Below are 26,828 nucleotides of genomic sequence, written 5' to 3'. Positions count from 1 at the left end.
TAAACAGTGGCTGCTCCTTCGGTGTCCCAGGGGGAGGAGGACATGGCCTGGAGCAGCACCCAGTGTACATGGGAGGGAGGAAGAAGGCAGCCTCTTCGTCATCATAGCCAGAGATTGGGTTAGTGCTGCATCGTCCAGCAAAAGTAAGGTACCTCTCCGTGCAATGTTACAGTAAAGGTTAAATGTGATCATGTATAGAGAGCACCTCAATATTATGTTGGTTCCCGTCTCGCCACTAGCATTTGCCAAGCTGACGCTGTTGCAGAGCGCAGCTGCCACGCTGCCACACGTGCACGTCAACAGTCCAGACTAACAAGAGCCTCGGCGCCTGTCGTAGGGACCCAACACTGACTGAAGCCAACCACACATGCTCTGAGGGTGATGAATTCTGTTATTTCAGCCTAACAGTCCTAAGAGACTGGTTTTGTGTTCTGTTTTACAAGGAATGTAATTTGTAATATGGAAAAGTCGATGGCACATTGATGGCCCTGACAAAAGAAAAACAAAAGCAGCCTTCAGTAGTTCCAGGATAAAATCTTGGTGAGAGAAACAGGAACTAGCCAGTTTTTAATGAATTTCACGTGGTAGGGTGAATTAAATAATTCATAATTAGTATCCATGTTGTGCTCAAATACTAATATTTTTCATTAAACTGCGGGAGTGAAGCCAAGAATGAGGCCTGGTCTGAAGGAAGCAGGTATGAACGTGGATTTGCTGTGTAGTTCTCACGCACGCACACACACACACACACACACACACACACACACACACACACACACACACACACACACTCAAAAGTATGCACATATATGTGGCATCAGTATGTAAGATCTCGTGTGATAAACCTGAGGCTAAAATAATTAAACAAACAACGCAAGCAGCTTGTACACATTTTTAGTTCAGCCAAGTACAACTGGACAAGGGAACTGAGACATAAAGCTGTGACCCTGCCCTCCAGGGCTGCACACTTCTTTACAGACATGGAAGCTTCAATTATCCATGCTGGGAACGGCCTTTTGGATTAATTCACGATTCATTATAAGGAAGAGGGAAAGAAACAGACCAGGAGTTGCAACCAGATCCAGGCCTGTGCTGAGACATGACGGCTCATGTCAGATGAGAAAGGCCACGTGACTTGCTCCAAGGCACACAGCTCATGATTATTTGAGCATATTATTAGAGGTCTCTATGCACAAAGTATGTGACGCATCCATGGAACACCTGCAGATACAGATCTCTGGAGGCAAGTACAGCACACACGTTAATTCCCCCCCCTTTTTTTTAGGTGGGGGGAGATAATTAGGTTTATTTATTTATTTAATGGAGGTACTGGGGATTGAACCCATACCAAGCACGCGCTCTACCACTGAGCTATACCCTCCCCCCACAAACATTAGTTTTGAAAATATGTTTTAATTCTATTTAAACAGCATACTGTAGAGAAGGTTTTTGATTTTTTTAATGTTATCTTACCCTCCCCCAAAGATTTAGATTATACAATAAAATACTGCAGAAAAACAAAACTGGTTTTAAGAGAATGAATGGCTGTACTATATTCTACTTGTTCTCGGGGCTTCCTAAGCAAGACTGTAGGACTAAAATAAAAATAAATAACTACAAAAATAAGCTATTATACGGGAAAAATAATTCACATACAATATTTAACTATGATTCCGTTCTGGCTGGCCTTTCCTAGCAATCACTGTACATGTAACTAAGATGGGTCCCTTTGAAAATGCTTACCGACAACCAAACTATTTCCACCAAGCAGGTAATACATTTGACATGCTAGCAGGTTCAGAGTTTGGTCAGCCTCAGTTGTACTTTCAAAAAGTTACTCTGGAATAAAACATAGCCATTTCCAATTTCTCATTTGTGTTGTGCCTGAAATCTCCGTTAGGTCCACAACACATTTCTTTGCCTAGACTTTGCTTTGGAAGCTTACATCAACTCCCCGGCCTTGCCAATTCCAGCTTCTCCTGACAATGCAGACTGAAAATCCTTAATCCAGTGATAGCATCCAAAATCACAAGATCATTTACATAAACATTTAGGATTGTTGAATGTGTGTCTGGATTTTCTTAAAGGTCACTTTGGATTAACATACAACTGTAAAGATGAGTAATTTTTAGCGCAGTGGGAAAATTTGTCTCCATTTTTGCTATTTCCCATGAATTCATTCAATGTTCTCACATGATCATTCTTGGAATAATTCTTAAAATAACTTTAAGCATTAATCTCAAGCATTTAGTATTTGAAATAATTTCACTTCCCTCATTATACTTATCAGTCTTCAACAGCCGTGTCATTAGTGTTATTTAAAACTAGTGTTATTTAAAATGTTTTAAAACAATCTAAACTATAGAAGAATCTTGGAAAACTTGCCTCCTGGTGGGTATGTAAGCGAGGTGAGTCCCAGGGGTGTTGAGTGGCCTCTTTGATGTTCAGGAAAATTCTACTACCTGATTACTTGTTAACTCCTGGTGCTCACACTGAGATAACCAGCCAGCAATGAAACCTCCAGCTGTTGTTTGGTACCACTTTAAACACAATGCTGGGCCTAGGCTTTTACTAAAATTATGAAAACAATGAAGCTGGATACCCAGCAAACCATCTGGATCCTTGCACACTATTCCAGGGAACCAGTGTTGAAGCAAAACAGGTGGGCAATTTCTGAGATGGAAATAAGAGCTCTAGGGCTGGATTTTACCTGGTCCACGATATGGGAAACAAGCTAGGAAACGTTCGATTGTTTGTATTATTACCTTTCGGGGGCAGTCACTACTTGAAAAGTTACTTTTCTGATCAAAGCTGTCATGTGTCCTTTTCTAGCAACATTCATCAAATCCCAGAGTACTATCAGCACGGGGATAACTTACGAAGAGAGGACATGCTGGAGGTGCTCCGAAGAAACTGGTGTAAGCCGTCTTCGCTGTCACTGGAGCTGACTATGCTGTTCCTCATTTCCAGCATGGAGAGCTGCGTGCAAAGGCTGAGCTGGTGGTCCAACTTTTTGATGGTCTATAAAGCAAAGTTTTCAGATTTCTGAGCTCTGCGGGACTTAGATCACATATTCCCTGTAAGTGACATTTACTTTTCCTTGAAATAGAAGACTATTGGTATATAGTAAATACCCAATAAATGTTATCTATAATTTTATCATGTTATTACTATAAATACATTATGAAAAGTTAATATACTTGATAGCCTATTTATTAATTTGAAAAGTAGTAAGCACCAACTTAATTTGATAACAGCCTAGACAAGATGCCTTTAAGAGCGCACACACCAGTACTTATCATCCCTGGAGAATAGTACTTACTTAGCACGGAAACTGTTTTGCAAGTTCTCTTCTGTAATCATTTTAATTTCCTTCCAAGCAAATGCAGGGAAATGAGGATCAAGTTGCAAATTGTTGATGATTTATACAGTGCTGAAATTCCTAACTGAATTGCCGCAGGCTTCTATCCCATACCTCTCTTGTCACTTAGGGGCTTTTTGGGAGGGGACCTGACCGGGAGGATGTGCAAGACTGGAAGACACAGGGTAAAAGTGCCAACCTCTGGCTGGCTGGGGTTTGTCAGCATTTGTGTCTGCAACCTCCCCACTGCCCCGCCTTCCCCAGCCTCCTACGCCACCCCCCAGTCCCTCCCACTTTCTTGTCACCTTCCTTAGATTGCTTGCAAGACTCTTTATGAAGAGTTTAGCACCTCATCACCACAAATGGAGGTCCCTGACATTCCTAGATGCCCCACTAGGTCATGGCAAATATAATAACTACATGGTATGCCCTCACGCTCAAGAAATGATTCCCTGAAGCGTCTCTAAATTACAAGCATCCCCACCTCACTTAACATACGACTAATTCATGAAGATTCAGGAAAATATGTATTGCGTAGAGGGTATGCAGTATACCACATTATACACATTTACTTAACAAAATAAACACTCAGAAAAACACTTACTTTATCATTTAGGGTCGGATCATTCAATGAGTAGAGCTTATTTGTAATGTCTTTTCCTATAAGATACCTAAATATTTCATACAGGAAAGGTTCTGATTCCAGAAAGTAAGTTAATCTTTCTCTCGACCAGCATAAAAATCTGCAGTTATCATCCGCAATAATGGTGACCTGCCAAAGAAATAAACAGAGAGAGAAACAGTGTATCTACGTTTCTGAATTGTGACGTCAGTAACTTGGGGGAAAAGAAGAGTAGAAGAATTTAGTGGATATGATTATAGCAATGATTTGTCTTATTTAGTTAATGTAAGATCCATGCACACACCCTTCTATAAGTCTGTGTGACATTATGTTTAGACCAAGCAATCCACAGACTAAATGAAAGCAAACTCTCTAAGTCTTGTGGTTGGTCTGTTTTGTGAGGGCTGGTGATTGAAGAGAGGCCACCATGTCAGCAGCACCTCTACAGAGTGGAGGAGGCTGGTGTCCCAGCTGGATGTACTACTGTTACTGATGAATACGGCTACTGAGGGTCCTTCTCTGGGTCCTTCCATCACAGGTATTTCCTGAGTGTGTCCTATCACGGCCAGCTCCAGGGTAGCCCCCTGGGGACACATGCAGAGAACCCCCAGTTAGCTCAGGACTGGGAAACTGTACCCCCTTCTTCAGTATCGCCACAGAGGAACGTGGGAGAGCACTGTGATGGCACTAGGCAGAGCTCAGGTAGTCCTTAAACAAGTCCTGTCTGCAGAGCGAGGGGCCACACCCTCCCCGAACTCTCAGCGTCAGCACGCTGTCCTCCCACGCGGGCCCTTCCCTCAGCGCCCGCGGCACTCCAGTCACTGAACCCAGCTCATCTGTTGTCCACTGTCTCTCCCGAGCACCCTGAAGGCTGGGGCTGTGCCTTTTCATACCTCAACCCCTGGCTTCCAACACAGTGGTGCTCAGTGCAGATTTACTGTCTGAGGGAATGCACAAATCAACACAAATACTGTAGAAGGCAAAACCCATTTTTACACCCTCAACATTAAACCCAGCGCCTGTCCAAGTGGGAGATAAATAAAGGTTTTTCAAACTGAGATGAAGTCACATCTGGGCCTCAGAGCAAATATTTCCAAAGGAGCTCTTTCCTCTTTGTTAGTCAAAAAAGGTAAACATATTTCACATGACAAGGGGGTACTGAAGGCTGCTAAGAGAGGAGACAGAAGACCTAGCTTCTCTCCTAACGTCAGTAACTGAAATCTGACCTTAGTTAAGTAGAGGGCTTGGCTACAACAGGTGGGTCAATGTTCCTAGAAAAGTAAAACTGCACTTATTTATTATATTAAAAGTGGGAATCCCCCAAACCCAACACACTGGGATTTAGGAAATGCATCTACAGCTCTCTGACTCCATAAAACACTAAATGCCATTTATTCTTTCAGCATACGTTGCTGCCCTTGCACTCTATACCAGACACTGCTCAAGGCCCTGAGGTCACCGTGGTGAACAAGACAAGACCAGATCCTGCTCCTGTGACGCCTACGTTCTAGGGGAGCAAGCTGATAATAAATACAAAGATGTGACAACCTCAGGTGGCAATGACAAATACAGAACAGGGGAAAATGGTAGAGGATGACTAGGGAGTGGCAGACACACAGAATACCACTCACTTTTTGTAGGGATTTTAACATTTTTTTTTAATTTAACATTTTAAACATTTAAGGTGCTTTTACATCTATCATGTAAGTGGAGCCTTAAAATTGCCTTTAAGGTAAGACAGGTAACATTCTTCCTCATTTTCCAGATGCCAAAGGAGAAGCACCAAAAATGTATTCACGGACACACTTAACTGATGGCGGAGCAAGCCCTTCTGGCTTCCTGCCCAGACATATTTTCCTACCAGGCCAGACGCTACGCCACGTGTCCTGTAATCATCAAGACAGTCGCACAGAAGGCAATTTGGTGAAGTGACCACAAGGTGGGCTCACCATCGAGGACAGCTGAACACAAGGTCATGCAGCCTACAAGTCCAGTGGAGGGAGCTGATAAGCAGACATGTGACCAAAAAAAAAAAGATTCATAAGAAGAGAAGTATAAGGTCATGAGACAACTAAGCCAGGCCTGAGGAGACCCAGAAGCAGCGGGAGACGGGTAAGTGAACACAAGGCAGTGGAATAATACTGTGTGGGAGGAATCGGAGAGACGGGACACTGGGTACTCATGGTGGCCCAGCCAGCACCCAAGTGTTGAAGAAATGGTTAGGAGAGTTGAGGTCCCTTCATTCTGCAAAGATGTCACCCATGCTTTCGGAAGATGCAATTCATGCACAGTAGGGGGAGAAGTTAAAAGAGGAGTTGGAGATCATCCAGGAAAAGAAGAAGTAATTGTACTGGGTGATGTATCTGCGTTTCACTTTTCTTCAACCATTTCCATAAGCTCAGGTTTCCACTGAGGCAATGATACTTTTAATATGATACTGTAATTGGCTTAGCAACCATTTCTTCTTGATGGTTGAAAACTACGTTAAACCTGTTAGAATTACTCTTAAATTTAAAATAACATATTCAAATAATAAGCTCTACCGACAATCTGTAGGAGTCTTAAAAGTCTGTGGGAGGAGCCGTTTAGTTGGAAGCCAGTAGTTAGCATACTGACTGAGGTCATTTTCCTTGATAGCTAATGTCTCATTTTTGCCAAATAGTTTTAACGATTTCCTATCCCAACAGTCAAGTGAAACATATTTTTAATGAGGAATTTTTATTAAGCAATATAGGAATTTTTAAAAATTTAATTATTTTTTTTTGGAGGAGGGAGGTAATTAGGTTTTATTTATTATTTATTTATTTGTTTGTTTGTTTATATGTTTTTTGATGAAGGTACTGGGGATTGAACCCAGGACCTCGTGCACGCGCTAAGCACACACTCTACCACTGAGCTATACTCTCCCCCAGTATAAGAATATAAGCTCCCATAAAATATATTCACTTCTTAGGTTATTAGGGTACCTCGGCAGTGCCATGCTTGAGCTCTTGTGAAGAATTCCACAGAAGAAATGATAGCAAACTTGATAATGGAAGACACAAGAGAATTTCTTTCAGGTAGAGAATCAGACTGAGCGTTTGGAAGCGGGTTTGCAGTGCTTACCTCCGGCGCCGATCAGTCCCACACCCCGCCCACGGCGCCACGGGAGGAAAAGGCCTCACACGAGAAGAAGGGGGTCGGAGGAATGGCTGAACGTGCTAGAGTAGGAAATGGTGCTCTGGCAATGCGACTGGTTGGCTGTCCTCAGGGGAGAATTTAGTATTTCCTTCGGGGACTGCACAACACTTCGCATGCCAGGAACATGAAAATGTCCTGGAAGTGGTCTATTCAACTAACCGCAACTGAGCTCTCCTCAGCACTAACGTACAGCAGTCAAGACTGGCAGAATGCATTGCTTTGCAACTTAACCAAAAGATTTACTTCACACTAAGCTAAGGTCTTACTTAAAGGCCAGTTAAAATGTAGTGTTTCTTTTTTTCACAGAGCTCGGACATCTGCCTCGTAGATGTTCTTCTTCCCTTAAGGTCGATAAAGGTTTGATTTTCCATAGTACAAGATGTGCTGTCGACCCTGAGAAGGCACCAGCGGGAGATAGAATCCAAGAGAAAAATGGAAACAGCAAAGCTCACTTGATATGAAACAACTGCACAAGGAAGAAGGGACCGAACAAGGAAGGCTGCTTCTACCTTTTGTAGGAATGACACTCACGATCCTCCCAACAGTTTAAGCAGCAGCTTGGGTCTGTAAGTAAAAAAAACAGCACCCAGGGAGCAGCAGGAAGGCCGCAGTCGTCTCAGCTCCGTCACTCTGCGGGTCGTTAACATTACCGCACAAACCTGCACAACATTTACTGTGCAACCTCAAGCGACAGTCATTTAGTCCACTTGCTTTCTTTCCTCCTTTCACCCTATTGTAGAATATTAGCACCTCAACCAAAGAGTGAATTTAGAGAAAGAAAAATACCAAGGAAGCAGCTCCTTGTCGGAACACGTGTAACTGTTCAGAGTTAGGGGAAAATGAGATTAGCAGGTAAAACGGCGTCCAGGTAGAGAAGTCCGGCCATTGACAATTTCAAGTGTCCTCTGCCACAGGCACAGACCGTGAAAAGTTGGTCCTGGGGGCACGTGGCATTTTTCATTTGGATACTTGCTTCAGGAAGAGGCATTATACTCCTACACAGATGTGCGGCAGCTATTTTTACTCTTGATCAGCTGCCAGTAGGAACATTTGGTAAACAATCAAAACAGAATATCTCCCGAGGGCTTACTCTGACGGAGTCTGCTCCAACTGTACAGGGCACAGATTTGATGATGTTGGAGTAGTTTTTATCCACTGACCAATCAGGAAATGCCACACCAGACTCCATGCAGGAAAAAGCTGACTGGCATTTGGAAAGACTGAATAAATATCCTTCACCTAGCTATGGTACCTCGAGTCTGGTCATGTTTTTAGAAACATGAGGAACAATCAATCATGAGAAGCATTTTTCAGCATCAAATCCTGATCCCCAGTCCCCAAGAAGAAAGAGAATTGTGACCAGTGGTAGAAATTCCTTTTTCTGTTAATTTAATTATAAGTATAATTTCAAGTCCGGTGGAAAAGATAGTACCTATTATATCCCAGGGGCTACTTGCTTCTGGAAACAAAGGAGGTTCCTTTCCCACCCTTTCCCCAAATCTCAGTCTCTTCAGGATTATAAGAAACTTGAGTTATTGCATAAAACCACTTGCTACTATAAACAGGAAAATGGATGCAGCAGATAAATGTTGGGCTTTGGAAGAAGAAATTGTAAGGAGGTCAGAGGAAAGAAGGAGAGAGAAAAGAAGTGTGCTGGTTTGTAGACGGTGGTGATGGAACATACCGTAAGAACACAAATCTCAGAGCGTAGCTGATTCTTTAAAATGCAAGGGACAGTGTAAGTCAGAGAAGCCAGGATGCAGCATCTGCTTCCTCCTCCTGTATCCTAAGCTCAGCCAGCTTGGGAGCAGCACTGCAGCCAGGGAGGAAATTTACACAAGACCTTCTAGCAAACGCACAAATTTAACAAGCCGTGTGGTTACTCAGGCCAGGTCCTCAGGCAGGATGGGAGCAGGGCAGGCCTGAAACCAATGTAAATAAACTTAACTAAAGTCTGCAAATGTCCCCTTTGATCTCCATGTGGCATCCCAGATTGTGTGGCATCTCAAAGAGAGATGTAAAAATAAGATTTAGTCATCCAGAAACACCGATTTTTCTTTCCTCAGATGATAACATCCCTTTCTATTCCATTTCCTATCTAAATAGATTTACCCTCCTGCTCATAAGAAACGCTGTTCTCAGGCTATTTCCTTACTGCTGCTTACCTAGAGGCTGAGACTAAAGGAAACGCTCACCCATTTTCTTGGTTACTTTCCTAACAATAAGAGAGGAATAAAATAGGCGAGCTGGACACTTCCAGGAAGAATCAGAACAAAGCGTCACATTCTAATGGAGCATTTTTTTTTTGATACAAAAAGAATCACGCCAAGTAGTCATGTTCAAATTACTGTAACCATGAACAACTTCATTCTTTGTCCTCACGCATATTCATTAAATATACAAGAGCATGGTGATTTTTTTTTCCATAAAGATTGAGAAAATAAGTTCTCTAGAGCAAAGTCAGTTTTCTGGTTTTCCCCAATAAAGGTAACCAATGACATGTGTTAAAAACCCTGATTATCCAGGTCTAGCACAGGATGTCTATGCTCATGACTTCTACTCAACATTGTCCTGGAGGTTCTAGCCAGTGCAAAAAGGCAAGAAAGAGAAACAAAGTCCTACAGATTTAGAAGGAAAAAGTAAAACTGTCTCTTTTTGCATATGACACAGTCATTATGAAGAAAATCCTGAAGAATCAACTATAAAGCTACAACATTTAATAAGCGAGTCTACCAAAGCTGCCTCACTTGGAACCTGGAGGGTCCACACAGGCAGATTTGCATTGGATCTGGCTCCCTCCTTATGGCTCCTTCTCCCCAGCTCACCTGTAGAAGTGGAGGACCCCGCCCAGCTGGGTCACAGTAGGTGGCCTCTAGAAATCCCAATTTTCTCATGCTTTGATGGACATATTCAATAAACAATGTATATAGTAGGAAAAAAAAAAAGAACCCTGATTATTCATTCCTGACATTTCCCTTTTTTTCTCATAACAAAAGCATTAGATGTTCTCTATGGAAAAATTATAAAAACTGAAATAAGCAAAAAGGAAGGAAAAAAAAGCAATCAAACTCACAACCCAGAAATGATGGTGTGAACACTATGGCTAAATTAGGATATGTCTTCCTAGACCTCGTCTGGTGCACATAAATGCACCATTTTAAGTTTTACAAACATGGGATCATACTATATATACCATATGGTAATATCTTTTTTTAATAAATCATGACCACTTTTCCATCCACATCCTTTGGATTTTGAATGAGACATTAACCAGTTTCAAACTTCTTAAAAATCCTGCTAAAACATACCTGGAATTTTTCACCTTTGTGCATCTGGGTTGATCTAAATTCAGGAGAATCTATAAAGGCACAGGGGTAAATGTTATGCAGAAAATGTCCTCGATAGGAGACCTTCATTCTGATAACAGAAATTGGTGTTATTAAACACATAATACTTTACAATAAGACAAGCCTTAAAATTGCCATAATCTTACGGGTTTGTATTTTGTAACATTTTAAAGACCCCACCAATGACTGACATAATTAAACAGCACTTCCTGAGGCACAAGTACTTAGTTCATAATAAATTTCACCACCAACAGGGGGAAAAAAAAAAAGAGTGTCCATCTTGAAGCAGACACATGCCTTCCAGTGGTTATCATTGCTGTTATAGCTGGAGTGATCATGTAATTTATGACTCAACCTGGGACATTTTTGAGAGGGAAAGGGGTGCTGTCAATGATTGTGCCAGGACAGCATACACTGGCTCTCCCTCCCGGAGCCTGGTATTCCTAGACATTGTATTTTTGTGATATTCAAAAAAAGAAGCAAGTCACCTCTGAAACACACATAAGCTTCTTAAATGTTAATGCCTAATTTAAACCTACTTCAATTCCGACTCATTAAGTTTAAATAAAACTTCCCAAAAAGGTGAAAACTATTCACAAACAAAAATTTTGACATCAACAAGATTCAGAGCAGTAAATTCTGCATAACTTTACCACGTTGCTCTATACGGTTCTAAAATGCAGCTGTCCAAGAACATTCGCCAACGACAAACTCTGTGACCACTTCCGCCACTGGTTGGCAACGGTCCCTTCCATTCATTTCCTACCCAGAGGCCACGAGAAGATTCAAGGCAAAGAAGGCATTTCAGTTTCCACAGAGCACTTACTTTCCCTTCAGGAGAATACTCAGGCGGTCGTCAACTGAGGTTTTATCCTCTGCAGCATAGGTCTGGCCCTTTTTCAACGTTTGGATCATGCAAAACTGTCCGGTTAATCTTCTGAACAAATCTGGAGGCACATGGAGTGGTTCAAACAATCGCTGGTAGATGCCTTTGAGTTCCTTTTCGATCTTTACCTGAAATGCAGCAAAGACCAGATGATACACTAATGCAGCAACGCCGAAACGCGGGCTTGTGGGCTGAATGCGGTTTTGAGAATAAACAACTCTGCAGTAAATGCCATTGCCCTGCTGGATCTTGGTCGATGGAATCTTATACAGAGAGCAAGTGATGAGATAGGTTTAGATGCTAAAAGGGCACTTTTGCAGTTAAACGGAACTCAGAGCATATGGTGACGACGTGCACCATTGATTACACCTCTTCCTATGCGCTATCGAGCAACTGTGGAGGCTCTGAATGTTGTCACAACGTTCACTTTCCCCATCTTAGCATTTTCTATAAAGAACACAAAACCTGGTCATTTTTAGAACGCTTTTGTTTCCTGGAAGGAAGTTACACTAATTTTGAAACATAGCAAGAAAATAAGCACATAAAATAGGAATCAAATTGGAAACAAATTCATACACTAAGTATTTTATCTCTAGATAACTGTGATCTAATGCACTAATACAGGAAAACAAACATCCACAGCCACAATTGCTGCTTCTCATTTATTTATTCTGAAGCAAAGTGAAGCGTGTAAAAGGGTTTCAATGTAGCAGTTTCATCCTGAGCTACGATTTCAGTACAGTTGATAACCCAACGGCAAGTGAAGCTGGCTATTAGAAAAGGAGAAAGCAAAACGGCTCAATCTCCTCTGTTGTCAGACTATCCAGGGTCCCGGTCATGCCCCGTCTTTAGGCCCAGCATTAGTCTAGGAAATCTGTCCTGCAGGTAAATGAACTTTGGGGTTCAAACGATCCTCCATCTCAGTGAAATCTATGGCAGCCACATTGTGAAGCTTACAGACCCAGAAGCCTAGGGAGCTGCTCGGATGTCACTGCAGCCTTTCCAGTGCTCTCACTTGTCCTGCTGTCTCCTTTAATGAAGAAATAGTACTCATGTTTTTCAAAAAAGTAAGTTTATAGTCCAAGAAGAAACAAAAGAACAGACACTAAGTGATTTACTTGGTGCTAACATTACATCAGCAACTTCTGAACCTTATGTTCAGAAATTGAGGTTCTAGTAAGTTCTGATATTCAGAAGCTGAAATCATTGTTATTATTATCATCATCATCTACCTTTTCCACTCCAGAGCTCTAGTAATGTGTGTTTAAAATAACTTAGTCACAAATATGTCCCACTTCCAGCGTGCATAGTAGCCAATACGGCAATGAGCAGATGAACTGAAAAATTTGTTGACTCATATTCATAGTCTGCTCATCCTACAAGTCTTAGCTCAAGTCCCAATTCCTTCATGAAGCCATCTTGATTCTTCTCTTTGAAAGCATCCATTCATCAAATGTTTTTCTGAGCAGCTATTAAGTGCCAATCACGGTTGATGGGAACAGGGAATACAACAGTAGGTGTGGTAGATGATGTTATTCCCAGCTATTTGCTGCTCCCACCCTCTGTAAGAGGATCGTAAGTCCCCTTGCTCCATCCTACTCCCACATTATCAGGCTTGGTTGTTCATGTCATTTGCTTTGGCCAATGAAATGGGAACAGAATTGACACATGCTCCTTCTGAGCAGGAGTTTTAAGAGCAATTAGGTGTTTCTCTTTTGTTCTCTTGTATTTTAGTCTCTGCCATGAGAATGCATGTCCAAATAGATCCTGCTGCTTCAGCAGAGACTCTGAAATGAAGAAGACACATGGAATAGAATCACAGCTGCCACACAGCTGCCATAGTCCATCTACTAGGTGAGTGAGGGATAAAAAAACCTGTTGCTGTTACATGACACTGAGATTTTCAGATTGTTTATTACACAGCATAACCTAGTGAAAACTGACTAATACAGTAAGCAGAACAGACTGGGTTACAATGTTTGAGGAGGTTACAAACTAGTGGAATGCCTATTACATATATCATCTCTACACTGAAATTCTAATTTCTTGTAAATTGCCTATTTTGGAATAGTTTACGATGTGCATGTCTGGCCTTGAAGATAAGATTAGAGCAAGCATTAGATCTTTTACTTTACCGAATATTTGTGTGTGCTTGAGAAGTCAGTAAACATGTATGGTGTGATTTCCAGGAGCCATGCTATTTCCCTCTTCTATTTACACCTGTTTGTTCTTGGTATGACCAAGGAAACACAGCAAGATAAACTGGAGCAGAAAAGAAAATTTAAACACTCGTGTTTTGATAATGACTCACCAAACATGGTGATTTCCTTAAGTAAGTATTTTGGGCATAAGAAAAAAATAGCCATTACATTTAAAAAAATAACATGAAACAAATACTGTGAGCTGAGGAGCGTAGAGCTCAGTGGTAGAGTGCAGGCTTAGTATGCATAAGGTATTGGATTCAATCCCCAGTGCCTCCACTAAAACACATAAATAAATAAATAAACAAACCTAATCACCTACCCTCCCTCAAAAATACTGTGAGCTATTTGTAAATTATTACCATGTTCATGGAAGTTGCCTGTGAGTACTTACTTTTATAACTGGGCAAAGATTTTCCCAGTGACATTTGAATATCAATAGACAAAAGAAATAATAAAATTAAATGACTAAAAAGAGAGAATACTGCCATGTTTTCTCATGTCTAAATTGCCCTAATGATTAATAACATTTAAAAAGCTGTTTGTAGAACAAATATCATGGTATTCAAATCTTTCACTTTCAGGGATATAGCCACAGAAAGCCTAATCTTCAGCAAAATTATATGAACGGGACCAAAGATGTTCCATGCTCATTCTCAAGTCTGAACAAAGTAACTTAGAAGCTTGTTAGTTTAAAAATTTCTTCCTTATTGATTAATTGTTAGTAATTACCGGTCTTTTCTTGTACAAAAGATACGAAAGATGCAAAATGTTGATCCCCAGGAACACAGAGTTCCAGATCATGATATCCAAGGCACATCGGTAGAGAGTGGCCCAGACGATATAAAGGGTACATCCTGTTAAAAAATGAAGTGCACATGTTAGATGTCTAGAGTGGCTGCAGCACGTGGCTTAATAAATTTGTTTTCTTCTGTGTGAAAAATAAGCCAAACACATCTTAGAAACACCTAAGCCAACCATCACATTAAGTTACATTGTAGTTTTTGTCTGATTACCAAAACAAACAAATAAAACAAAATCATGCTTTGTTGCAGAAAACTTGTAAAGTATAAAAAATGTTTTTAGAGGGGAAAAAAGCCCCATAATTCTATGACTTGAAGGAAACCATTATTGATATTTAACACTTCCTCAGAGTCTTTATGCATTTTTACCTGATGGCAAACCTAATGGATACACAATTTAAAACCCCCTCTTCAACTTACTGCAATGATTTCCCATTTCACTAAAACTCTATAGTTTTTAGTGACTGTAATTGATTAAAGCATAATTTATTTTACTATCTCCCTAATGGTGGACAGATGAAATATTTTGGCTATAATTTTTGATAAGTAGCAAAAACAGCTTTATACGTAAAAATGTATCTCTTTTTGTGACTGTTTGCTTAGAGTGGATTACCTGGCAGGTAGCCAAGGGAATGAACTTTATAACTTTGATGACATTTATCAATATCAATTATCAACACAAATGTATCAGTGACACATATGCACATAAAAACTAACCTCCCATTTTAAAAAGTTATGCATTTGCAATTTTTTCCTTTCATCAGAATGGGGGCACCTGAATAACAGCCCAAAATGAAAGTTTTAAATATTCTTTAGATCATATTACAGAGAAAATATTGAAGACATTTAAAATACCATTACTTAAAGGAGGCAGGATAACACAGAGGAAGGACTGGCCAGGAAGCTGGAGGACCTGAATTATAATTCTGGTTTGGCCACTTTTTCCTGGTCTTAATTTTGCACGAGTCGTCTAATTTCTCCAGGCCTCAGTTTCTTCATTTATAACGTGTTGGACTAGATGATCTCCCATCTGTTCTACCTCTGAAACCCAGTCCTAAAATTCATAATTAGCTTTTTTTTCTAAGAGAATGTGGTTTTATTTTTTCATCCTCCTGCTGCAATAGCTACCTTACTCAGAGGTGACAGCCACAGAAGTCCTACAAGCTATCTTCTAGCTACCCTTTCAGCATCTTCGTTGACCATTTCTTGTCCTTTTTCGTATATTCCAGGCACAATGAGCTATTCTTCATTCTCCCTCAACATATTGAATCTCCCTCTCCTCTGGATACCACATACACTCATACTCAGAGAAATCTTGCTCATGTTCCAAAAGCCAGCTCGACAGTCCTCTCCTCAGAGGGACCCTGGTCCGCCTTCTGCTGAGGCCGTCACCCTGTCGATTTCTCCCTGGCACTGGGCGCACACATGCATCACAGCATCTGATATGTCAAATGCGACCACCCATCTGTCTCTCTCCAGCCCCCAAGGGTCTCTTTCTCAAGGATGGAGGCTGTGTTCTTCAATCTCTGACATATTACTGGTGCTCAAAAATGCACCTGAATAAATGAATCATCACACATAGACAGGAATTTATCAAGAATCACTAGATAAAAAAGCAAATTCAATTGTTTCAGTGTTTCAATGTGAACTAATTTACCTTGCTTCATCAGGGTTAACGGGGCCCTCCCCCGCCCAAACTTTACTTGAACTATTGTGTCTGGGTAATTGTTTTTGTTTCCAGTGTTGCTGTACTGGCCACAGCAAGTAAACTCCTATTCAAATAATGAATGTTTAAAACTACAAAGTAATTACTGTGTGCCAGGCACTATTATAAGTCAAATATCACACACACACACACACACACACTCACACACTCATTTAATTCTCACAATGTCAGGAGGTGGTATTATTTTTCCTCTTATTGGACACATGGGGAAGCTGAAGTATAGGAAGTTTATTGCCGCAGTCGCATAGTCAGCAAGCACTAAAACCAGGGCTGGACTAGCACAATTCAGCTTCAAAGTTCACACTCTTACACACGAATGGATTTTCTGATATCTGGAAAATCTGAACAACATATGAACACAGACTTAATTTATCTAAAGCTCATAAGGGTGAAAGCGCTTGTCCTAAGTTGTTTCATATACTGATAGTTTGCTAATGAAGACTTTTATTTTTGGTATCCTATCGACCGGACAAGGAATACTCTGAAGCCCCCAGGACAAAGCCCATCTGATGCCAGTTACAGAAAAGTTACGTACAATTCCACGTAGGTTTCTTACCTATAGTTAACATCCCCCTAAGAAGTATCATATGAAGGTGAAGAGTAGTTGGAATAACCAACCCAACTGCAAAAAAAATATTTGCTATATGAAAAACTAGATGATGTATCTCTCTCCAGTTTTCACAAGAAGTCCCATTGGAAGGCACAGGTATGATACTTTCTAACTCAGGTGTAAAACCTATTGCAGGTGATTCTGCCAATGGGCTGGACTCGGTATAATTCATCTTGAAAACCCCTGTAAAAACAAATAAACAAAAGGACAATCACAAAAATGACAGCTGTATTTTATTACCCCTGTAGGTATTAGACTAAAATTATTTCTGTGAACCAAATGTTGGTGAATAGACTTCTCTGGTGCTGATGAATTGGACAGACCCATGTATAAATCCTGGCTCTGTCACCTAGTAATGTAGCCATTTCCTTATCTGTTAAATGATGATCATACTTCATTTGACTTTATGATGAAATTAAATCATTAAATACTTAGCATAGGTAGTGTACACCTATTCCCGGATATATATGTATGCATCTCTATATATCTATATGTTTGTATCTAAACATACTTGGTGGGGGAGAGAGGAATGAGGGAATTAGCCATTCTAAAAGGCAATCACCACTGTTCATAAACCACAGCAATTACAAAGTTACTTAGTATAGCTTTCCAACATATTCCTACTAGTGACACTGATTCCAAACACAGGAAAAGTAATAAGGAAAACTGATTTTTTAATACTTCAAAACATTTAGCACCCTATTATGTACTATTTGAAGGCTTAGAATATTGGGAAGTCTCTAATTTTTTTTTTGGAGGTACTGGGGATTGAACCCAGGAACTCGTGCGTGCTAAGCACCCCCTCAAAGGCTCTAACTTTATACTGTTGTTAAATTATTATATCATACATATGTAATCCTACATTATCATATATGCACATAATAAATACAGTACTGTAATCATTTATATATACAGAGATTTAACATTTATTCCTTTTTCTGTCTAAGGATTTATTTTCTTTCCCATAAAAATTCTAGTTGGTGGCATCTCACAAATTGCAAAGTACTTATATGGAAGAGGAGCCATGAGTATACATTTCTGTTTAATATTAGAATCTGTAGCAAATACATTTCAAAGAATATACATTTTGCACATATTTACATAACCTTAACATGCAGGGGCACTATTTCCTGACTACGGCCTATCCTCTGTCTCTGGTACTTATCAACTCTTTCTATGATTAATTACACAAATTGGCCCCTGATTTAAAAAAAAAAAATACGGAGATTTACAGAATATGTTAATTTTCTGTTTCAGGGAAAGAATTCCAAATGAGGACTCAAAATACCTTTAAATTTAATTTAGAAATATAAGTTTCTTTCCAAATAAGGTCACACAATAAGCCATACTTTTCCATTTTTTTCCATCACACTAAAGTAAAGGTTTTAGGTGGCAGAATAAATTGGTATCAGGTTGGGCATTTTGAAAGGATGTTAACAGACGAATATGAAAGAATTCCACATCTCTTAAGATGACAAGAACACATACACACCCAAATTTATAAGCTGTGAGTGAAATAAATCAAATCAATTAAAGATCTCTTCCCATAATTCTAAAGTAGTTCATACATATGAGAAATAGCTTAGTTAGATATTGTTTTGCTGCAAAAAGGAGAGAAATCATAAAAACCCAACTACTTTGCAAATTTTTAAAAACTGAACTATAGTTGATGTATTCTACGTAAGTTACATGTATACACAATGAGTCACAATTTTTAAAGGTTATACTCCATTTATATGTATTATAAAATACTGTCTATATTCCCTGTGTTATCCAATATATCCTTGTAGCTTATTTATTTTATACATAATAGTTTGCACCTCTTAATTCTCTACTTCCCAAATGTTTGAATCAATAAACATGTAAGTTTATTGGGATGGGGAGGCATCATTATTTTAATGACTCAAGTTATACAAAGTTTGTTTTCAAGGACCAAACCAGGATTAATCTCATAATTTCTTCAGGAAGTAGAATGATATTAAGTGTCCTCTGTCACTCATGATGTCAACATCAGCTTATGCATTAGCATTATGGAAGCTAATAATAACTACCATTTCTACCCCACCTTAGAACACGCTTTCACTCCCACTACCCTATGCTCTCTACGAGGTGGGGACACTGTCATACTCATCTATGTCTACCCAAGCCCTAGCCTCTGTAAGAGAATGCCAGAGGCAGAGGTGAGAGCCATATGTAAAGTACACAAAAATGATGAAAACACTTTTAGAAATTACTTTTCAGTCTCCCCAAAGACAGTAGTAAAGACAGGAGGGTGCCGAGCCTTCCTGAGGTTGAGAAAGTCCAGTTCTATGGCACAAGCCCCAGGGAGTCATAGACGCCAGGCAAAGTCACTTCTGTGTTTTGGGTTGGCTTCTGCCTGGGAATCCAGACACCTGGGCTAGAAGACTCCTTCAAGTTTTAACAGCCTGTGGCTCCAACATATATTTATATAATCAGTTAACTAATACATATTCCCCTTCACATACACCTGATTACACCTGTACTGCCAACTGATCTGCTGTAATTCAATTTCAGGCTTTTAAAAGTTCTCCAAGTGGCACTAAAAGTATCAATTTCTGATCAAGAGAAAGGATAGGAAAACTGTGATCTACTAATCCAAGAACCAGGGAAACCTATAATATGAATTTTTAAAAGGTAAGATAATCCTAAAACATACTGTGATGCACCATACTTTATTTAAAAAGGGTCCACATATTTAATTTTCTTGTGCATAGTCATTAACATTATATATTACATGTAATTCATTTTACTTGTATGTTTATCTATATGTCTATTATATATCGAGGTATACTTATCTATATGTCTATTTTGAAACGCCAGTGACCTACTGTCAATACTGATCGGATCCTCCCGTTTTCAGCTTTCTTTGACCACTACTTAATGGATTTATGTGGCAAACACTGAACTCTCCTTATACAGAGAATGAATGAGTCTAATGAGGAAGGTTAGGCTGGTAAATTCGTAAAGTTCAGGTTAATTTTGACTAAAGCAAGAGAATTTTTCTATTAGTTCCTCCGAGTCTAATTTCTTAAATTCCCTTTGCTAGTGAAGTCCTGTTTTTCTATTGGTTTTCAAATAGGCATGTGCGGGGCGAAATAGCTAAATCGTGAAACTAACCTTAGCCCTTCATCAAATTACAAAAATGAAAAAGATAACAGCCGTGAGCAAAGTCTTGCTAGAAGACTTGCTCAAATCATTCTGTAATTCTTACTGAACCTTCGCGATATCTTCGGAATGGCAAAGGGCATGACGCTGCTCAGTCTTTTGGCACTTACTCTTGCTTCAAAGCCAGCGAGCACTTTCTGAGACTTGTCTGGTCAAAAACCCGTTTCCCAAAGCCTCAGTAACGAGGGCGTGGAGAGATCACGGGTTCCCCAGCCACCTGCGCTCCCCAGCCGCCCTGCTCACCTCGCTCCTAAAGACAGAGGGTCAGTGTCAACTGTTCTCCTTGACCCGAAGCTCTCGGGCCACGAGGGGTGTGCAGTGGGCACCCCGACCCACCTCGCCTTCCCAGCGCCAGGCCTGGGCGGGCGACCCTGTGCTCCCGGCTGAGCGCTGACTCCGCGTGGGACCCGGCGGCCCTACAGAGGGCGAGGAGGTGCCGTAATGTGTTCGCGGGCTGGGAGCCCTGGGAGCCTTGGGAGCCTCGCGGGGAGGGAGAGGCCGAGCTCACCAAGGGCTTGCGGGCGGCAGAGCGCGGGAACCTGTACCCGCGGGGGCCCGAGCGTCCGAGGACGCTGGCGCTGCCTGACCCGAGTGGCGACAGCCGACGTCTGAGGGTCGGTGACCGCGACGCCCAGACCCTGGGTGAAGGGCGGCTTCCAAGGACAATGCTTGGCCCGCAAGGAGAGAACAGGGTTCCCGCGGCCAGGGCGCGGAGAAGAGGCAGCCGCCGCCGGGGCGGGCAAAGTTGCTCCCAGAGGAGCAGGAATCCAACTTTCGCTTCCCAATTTAGCCCCGGGAGCGCGAGGCTGCAAAACAGTCGGGAGCTTCGGGGGAACTGGGGACAACTGCGCCTCCCGCTCCTTACCTGGCTGGTCCCTGGCGCGGAGCCTGGGTGGCACTGGCCAAAGTTTGGGGCGGCAGCGGCGGGGCGCGGGGGACACGGACGCGGCGGCTCGACGGGCGCCGGACACGAAAGCCTCGGCGGATCGGCGGGTCCGGAGGCTGCTCGGCAGATGCCGGGTCTCCGCGCCCCCGGCGGCTTTGACTAAAATAGGCATCGTGGCGGCGGCGGCCGGGGCTGGGGCCGCACCGCGCACGCGCCCGGCGCCCCGGCGCCCCCCGGCGGGCGGAGTCCGGAGCCTCCGCCCGGACTCCTCGCCCGGTTCCTCCAACTCCGCGGCGGCGTCTGCACAAAGGTGATGCGTTTGAAACACCCGCTGCTTGCTTTCCTCGTTTCCTCTCTACTTATCGGTTCTGCCCTTGTTTGGGCAGGAGTGGGAGGCGGGCAACATCTTGGGGCCTGCGTGCCCTTTGGGATAACTTGAACGGTAGGGTCCCAGCAGGGAGAGGAAGCAGGATAAGAAAAGAGAACCAGAATCTCCATTTCCCCACAAAGTCCAACGACCCACTCGCGTAACTCCTTTGTGGGACAGTTGCCCGCCTCTCAGCACGAGCGGGATGGGCGGGGAGAGCGTGCAACTCGGCGTCTGAACCTGGCGGCGGAGGCTGGCGGTTTGGTCCACACGGACGACAGGCAGCGCCCTCGGGGACCCGGCGAAGGGCCGGAGCAAGCCAGCCCTGCTACTGCGGGGGCCACGCGGGAGCCACGCGGAGAGACCTTCGACACAAGCACTATTTTGTTTCGAAAGAAGGAAGGTACTTATCCGAAATTTACTTTCCTGTCACGGTGCCGGGCCCTGCACTGTAGGCGGAGCGCCGCCTGAATTTGCCACGTGAATTTGGCAGACTTGGGACCATAAACTGAAAAACAAGATACGAAAGTACGCTGCGATCAATTATTACTGTATAGAGGACAACTCTTGGGTAAGAAATGCAGGGCAAATTAAGGAAGAGTCGGTGTGGGGGAGGAGTTGGAGGACAAAAGAGGAAGGTTAGATGAACATTAACAGTTTCCACCTGAAGTGTCCCATTGCGAGGTAGAATTTGTGCCGATTATTAGAGTATGAGGTCGTTCATGTGTGCCAAACATGACCTAAGACCACAGGTACATTGTAAAGTGAGTGCCTGGGAGAGCACACTTGCCAGGTCTCTGTGGTGCACAAGTAATGCAACATGGTCTTCAAGAACATGGTCCATAGTGCTGCACAGACCAGGTTTGAATCCTGCCTCTCCTACCAGCTAGCTGTGTGACTCTGGGGAAGTTACTTAGCTTTTCTGTGCCTCAGTTTCCTCGTTTGTACCTTGGGGTTGATGATGATTGCACCCGTTCCTCAAAGGATTGTTTTGAGGACTAAAGGATTTAAAATACACATAAACGGCTTAGAATGGTATGTGGTACATAGTTATATGCATGTGTATTTATAAAGCGCCTTATCTAACATGTTTGAAATTTGCTATCACTTTACAAGATTCATTTTCAACGCTACTTCTTCAGAGGCTGTTTCTTTTTAGATGTTCTGCTGTACATTTTGGTAGCTACCACTACATACATTTTAAGAAGTAGGTTTAATAAGAAATATGCACAAAGATTTTGCATGGATATTCATTGGAGAGTGGCTGAAAATAATGAACACTGGAAATAACCTGAATTTTAACCATAGGGGACTAAGTAAATTGTAGGACATCCAAACAATCTTGTTCTAAGCAGCCATTAAAAATAATTTATAGAAAGATGTTCAGAACATAATAATGTCTACTAATTATATAGAACAGAGGACAGCAAACTCTGGCCCAAAGGCCCAGCCCCCACTGTCCCTTTTTGTACAGCTCATGAGCTGAAATGGTTTTCACATTTTTTGATGGTTGAAATCATCAAAAGAAAAAAATATTTCATGACATGTGAAAATTATATGAAATTCAAATTCAGCATCCATAAAGTTTCTTTGGAACCCAGCCACGCTCCGTCATTTTACGGCTGCTTTTGTGCTACAGAGAAAGCATTGAGGAGTTGTGGCAGAAACTACATGACCCTGCAAAGCCTAAACTATGTACTGTCTGGTTCTTTGCTGAAAAAATTTACTGCCCCTTGATATAGAGTGGACTTTGTGCCAGGCAGTGTTCTAAGTGGTTTAGATATATTAAGCCACTGAATCCTCATGACAGACTCTATGAAGAAGTAGTTACTATTATTATCTCCATTTTGTAGACAAGACACTGAGATAACAGTGAGGTGGAGTGGCCTGCTCAGGGTGTCAGAGGTAGCTTACTGCTACCTACACAGCTTCTATCACTAGCCACACTGCCTCGCATAAAAAGATGTTAAATAGAAAAAGGCATGTTACAAGAGTATGGAGAATATTACAAATCATCCATGATGGTAAGCACTGAAATGCTTACATTTCTTACCTCTGATGATGAGGTTGTAAATGACTTTTCTTTTTTTCCCCTCCTTCTCCCCCCTCCTCCTTCTTCCAACTTCTCCTGCTTTTCCTCCTGCTGCTTCTGTTAAATTTTCTGCAATGCTTATATGTTACTTTTATAATAATCTGAACACATACTTACTAACATAGGAGAGCCCAGGTTCTGGCTTTTGCAGACTGTATACCAGACTCCAGCACTGTGGTTATGGAGTCAGCTGTTACAGGATACACTCACTCCTTGCCTAACAGGTTAAGATGTCCATAAGGCGTTCATTTCATATAAAGATTGTGTACTTTTATGAAAAGAGTACTGGATTCAATATCATTCAATATCATTCAATATCATTCAATATCACTTGAGTCTTGGCCTGAGAGTCTGTTTTCTCGGAGTCTGTGTGCTACAGAAAAAGGAGACTCTATACCCCATCTAAGGAGTAAAAACATAATTTTATATTTAAATTTTTATCATGGATATATGAATAGCAGCTCTTAAAATTCAAAATAAGAATTCTAGACACAAAACGTTGAGTTTGAGAGTGCTCTAGGTAACTTGGTTTCCTCCTGCTGGTCATGGAAAGATCTGATTGAAAGATTCTGAGCGCTGTTCGGAACAAGTATGATGCAAGGAGGTAACTTGCAGCTAACTGTAGAATGGAAAGAATATGAGGCATAAATAACAAAATGCAGGGCTTCCTGTCTCCTCTGCAAAAGCTCTAGCTTTTACTGCTGAGATTGACATAAACAATGATTTCTTTCTTTATTTCTTTCTGGGCATCCTTGTCTGCTTTTTATCATTTGGACAAAACTTTGATGAGATTTCAAAGTTCAGATAGAACAAATTTTGTGAAAATAAAACAAGACCCGAGGGAGTCACTGGCTTTAAGAGTATGTGGAGGGGAGGATATAGCTCAAGTGGTAGAGTGCATGCTTAGCATGCACTAAAAAAAAAAAGAAAAGAGTTTTAGCATTATGTTATCTTCCTTATCTCTCTCTGCCCATGGCTTGCTTCAGTATAGACTTTCTTCCAAATGTTACTCCTAATTGCACAGAGGCCATAGCTGCTTCTGGGATGTCTCAGCAGACAGTTCTGATCAATTAGTAAGCAGTGATTTGATTAGATTCTTTATGTACCTAAATACCTCTCGTTCAATGTTACATTAACTTTTTAGTTGACCTGTTTGACAACCAACCTTATTGACTGTTTTTACATTTCTTTTCCTTTAAAAGAACATAACGGAGTTGGTTTTGTTGGAGCAATTTTAGGTTTATAGACGACCGAGCAGTTAGTACAGAAAGCTCCTATAGAGCCCCTTGCTTGCCTGCTCACAGTTCCCCTGTTATTAACATCTTGCATTAGTGTGAGACATTTGTCCCAATTGAAGAACCCATGTTGTTACATTATTACTAACAAAAATATACATTACAGTTCATCTTTGTGTTGGATGGTCCCAGTTTTGCCAAGCGTATTTGTCATGTACCCACCTGTGACATAGTAAGAAATATAATGTGGTCTCTTTTCCCAGTTCCTGACCTAGAGTTCCCAAAACTTTTATAATGAGTGACAGGGGTGCTAGGAGCATCTTTTGTTCTAATATTTAGTCTTTGAGCCCCAATTCCTGGCATAGGGCTCCTAAAACCTTCATAATCTCCTGAGTTGTGGGCTATGGGAGACTCTTACACAGAGCTTCCTAAGTCCCTTGGGAATTCCTGGGGGATAGGAGTGTCTTGTTCTAACAGGATGACTCTAGGTGGGCTCCAGAGAGCTTCAAGATGGGTCCTGGTCTCCAGAAAGACCAAGTCATGACTAGACGCTTGGAACTTGCATCCTCACCCTCCATTCTCTGGGGAGGGAAGAGGGGCTGGGGATTGAGTTAATAATTGATCATGGCAATGTGGTGAAGCCTCCAAAAAAATCTCTAAGGGATTTGAAGACCTTCGGAGTTAGTGAACACACCCATGTGTGGGAGGGTGCACACCCCAAGTCCACAGGGACAGAAGTTCCTGCACTCAAGAACCTTCTGGACTTTGCTCTATGTATCTCTTTATCTGGCTGTTCATATGTATCCTTTCTTATATCTTTTATAATATACTGCTAAACTTGTTTCCCTCAGTTCGCTGAGTTGTTACAGCAAATTATCAAACTGGAGGACAAAGTGGTGGGAACCTTGAGTTACAGCCAAGTTGGGCAGAAATGTAAACCTGGGGGCCCATTACTTATGATTGGTGTCCAAAGTCGGGGCAGTCTTGTGGAACTGAAGCCTTAACCTGTGTGGGGTCTACACCAACTCTGGGTAGTTTGTATCAGAACTGAATTGTCAGACACCCATTTGGTGTCAAGAGGGTTGGAGAACTGGTTAGTGTCAGAAAACCCCACACACATTTGGTGTCTGAAGTGTTGTAAGCGAAGGAAACAGGGTTTGTTTGTTTGTTTGTTTTGTTTTTGTTTATGTAATGCCATGTGCTCACCATCACAGTATGTACTGAATAGTTTCACTGCCCTCAAAATCCCCCCTCTCCACTTACTCATCCGTCTCCTCCCTAACCTCTGGCAACCACTGATTATTATTATTTCTTTTTTACTGTCTCCATAGTTTTGCCTTTTCCAGAATGTCATACAGTTGGCATCGAACAGAATATTGACCTTTCAAACTGGCTTCTTTCACTAAGAAGTTTGCATTTAAGGTTCCTCCATGTCTTTTTGTCGTCTTGATAACTCATTTTTAAAATCACTGGATATTTCATAGTATGAATGTGCCACAGTTTGCTTATCCAGTCACCATTTTTCAAACATCTCGGTTTCTTCCAGTTTGGGGCAGTTATGAATAAAGCTGCTATAAACATCTGTGGGCAGGTTTTTGTGTGGACATGTTTTCAACTCTTTTGGGTAAATACCAAGGAGTACGATCATTAGATTGTATGGTCAAGACTGTGTTAGCTTTGTAAGAAACTGCCAAACTGTCTTCCAAAGTGGCTGTACCATTTTCTAGTCCCACCAGCAATGAATGAGAGTTCTTGTTGTTCCACATTCTTACTAGCATTTGGTATACTCAGTTTTTTGAATGTCAGCCATTCTAATAGGTGTGTTTTTTGCTTTTTAGACTGACTCACTTGGTTAATTTGTTCAAAATAATCAAACAGGTTATGTGCTGAACAGGTGTTTTATATCTTGACCAAGTTTAAAAACAAACAGCAAAGCAGAGGGGTATAATCTTTCATCTTTTTTGCATCCCAAAGGCCTATACTCTAAAAAATGGTTAAAACAATGTTTAAATATTTCTAATACTAAATTCAGGGAGGAGATCTCTAAAAGTTGGCTTTCATTTGATTTGTTGAACAATGAGCTTTTACCCTAAGGATTCAACCCTTCAAAGAAACAAAACTCAGCTAAAACTCAAAAAAAATACTTGAAGTACTTTAAGAGCATAGTGAATTATAAAGGCAGTTGAAAAAGTGGGGGCTTTGGGATTAGCTAGATTTGAACTATGGTTTTATATTTAATAAACTGGATAAATGTAAATCATTTATTAAACTTTTCTGAGCCTCAATTACTTGTCTGTTAAACTGCAAAAATAATTCTTAGCTGACA

At 41.4% G+C, this 26,828-nt stretch overlaps 1 protein-coding gene and 1 long non-coding RNA gene across 4 annotated transcripts in view; one reads left to right on the top strand and one right to left on the bottom strand.

Moving 5' to 3' along the window:
• The window catches only part of BVES (blood vessel epicardial substance), a 38,611-nt gene extending 17,645 nt beyond the window's left edge, over positions 1 to 20,966 (bottom strand). The window contains exons 1-8 of one of the 2 annotated variants that reach the window (XM_031456097.2): positions 20,788 to 20,966; positions 16,683 to 16,919; positions 14,330 to 14,454; positions 11,337 to 11,524; positions 10,472 to 10,580; positions 3,966 to 4,133; positions 2,880 to 3,021; positions 879 to 1,839 (exon numbers count right to left, since the gene is read on the bottom strand). In XM_031456097.2, coding sequence (XP_031311957.1) covers positions 1,835 to 1,839; positions 2,880 to 3,021; positions 3,966 to 4,133; positions 10,472 to 10,580; positions 11,337 to 11,524; positions 14,330 to 14,454; positions 16,683 to 16,908 — 963 coding nt within the window. In that variant the 5' untranslated portion in view covers positions 16,909 to 16,919; positions 20,788 to 20,966 and the 3' untranslated portion in view covers positions 879 to 1,834. Of the gene's footprint in view, positions 1 to 878; positions 1,840 to 2,879; positions 3,022 to 3,965; positions 4,134 to 10,471; positions 10,581 to 11,336; positions 11,525 to 14,329; positions 14,455 to 16,682; positions 16,920 to 20,787 lie in introns of those variants that run through there. The other variant, XM_031456093.2, reaches the window with a different exon arrangement.
• A 144-nt stretch (positions 20,967 to 21,110) lies between these two features.
• The window catches only part of LOC105097137 (uncharacterized), a 168,611-nt gene continuing 162,893 nt past the window's right edge, over positions 21,111 to 26,828 (top strand). The window contains exon 1 of one of the 2 annotated variants that reach the window (XR_010381287.1): positions 21,111 to 21,746. This is a non-coding gene — a long non-coding RNA (uncharacterized LOC105097137). The remainder of the gene's footprint in view (positions 21,747 to 26,828) is intronic. The other variant, XR_010381286.1, reaches the window with a different exon arrangement.

This window comes from Camelus dromedarius, chromosome 6 (genome assembly GCF_036321535.1).
Source record: "Camelus dromedarius isolate mCamDro1 chromosome 6, mCamDro1.pat, whole genome shotgun sequence".
Taxonomy (NCBI): domain Eukaryota; kingdom Metazoa; phylum Chordata; class Mammalia; order Artiodactyla; family Camelidae; genus Camelus; species Camelus dromedarius.
This window is presented reverse-complemented; position numbering and strand designations above follow the sequence as displayed.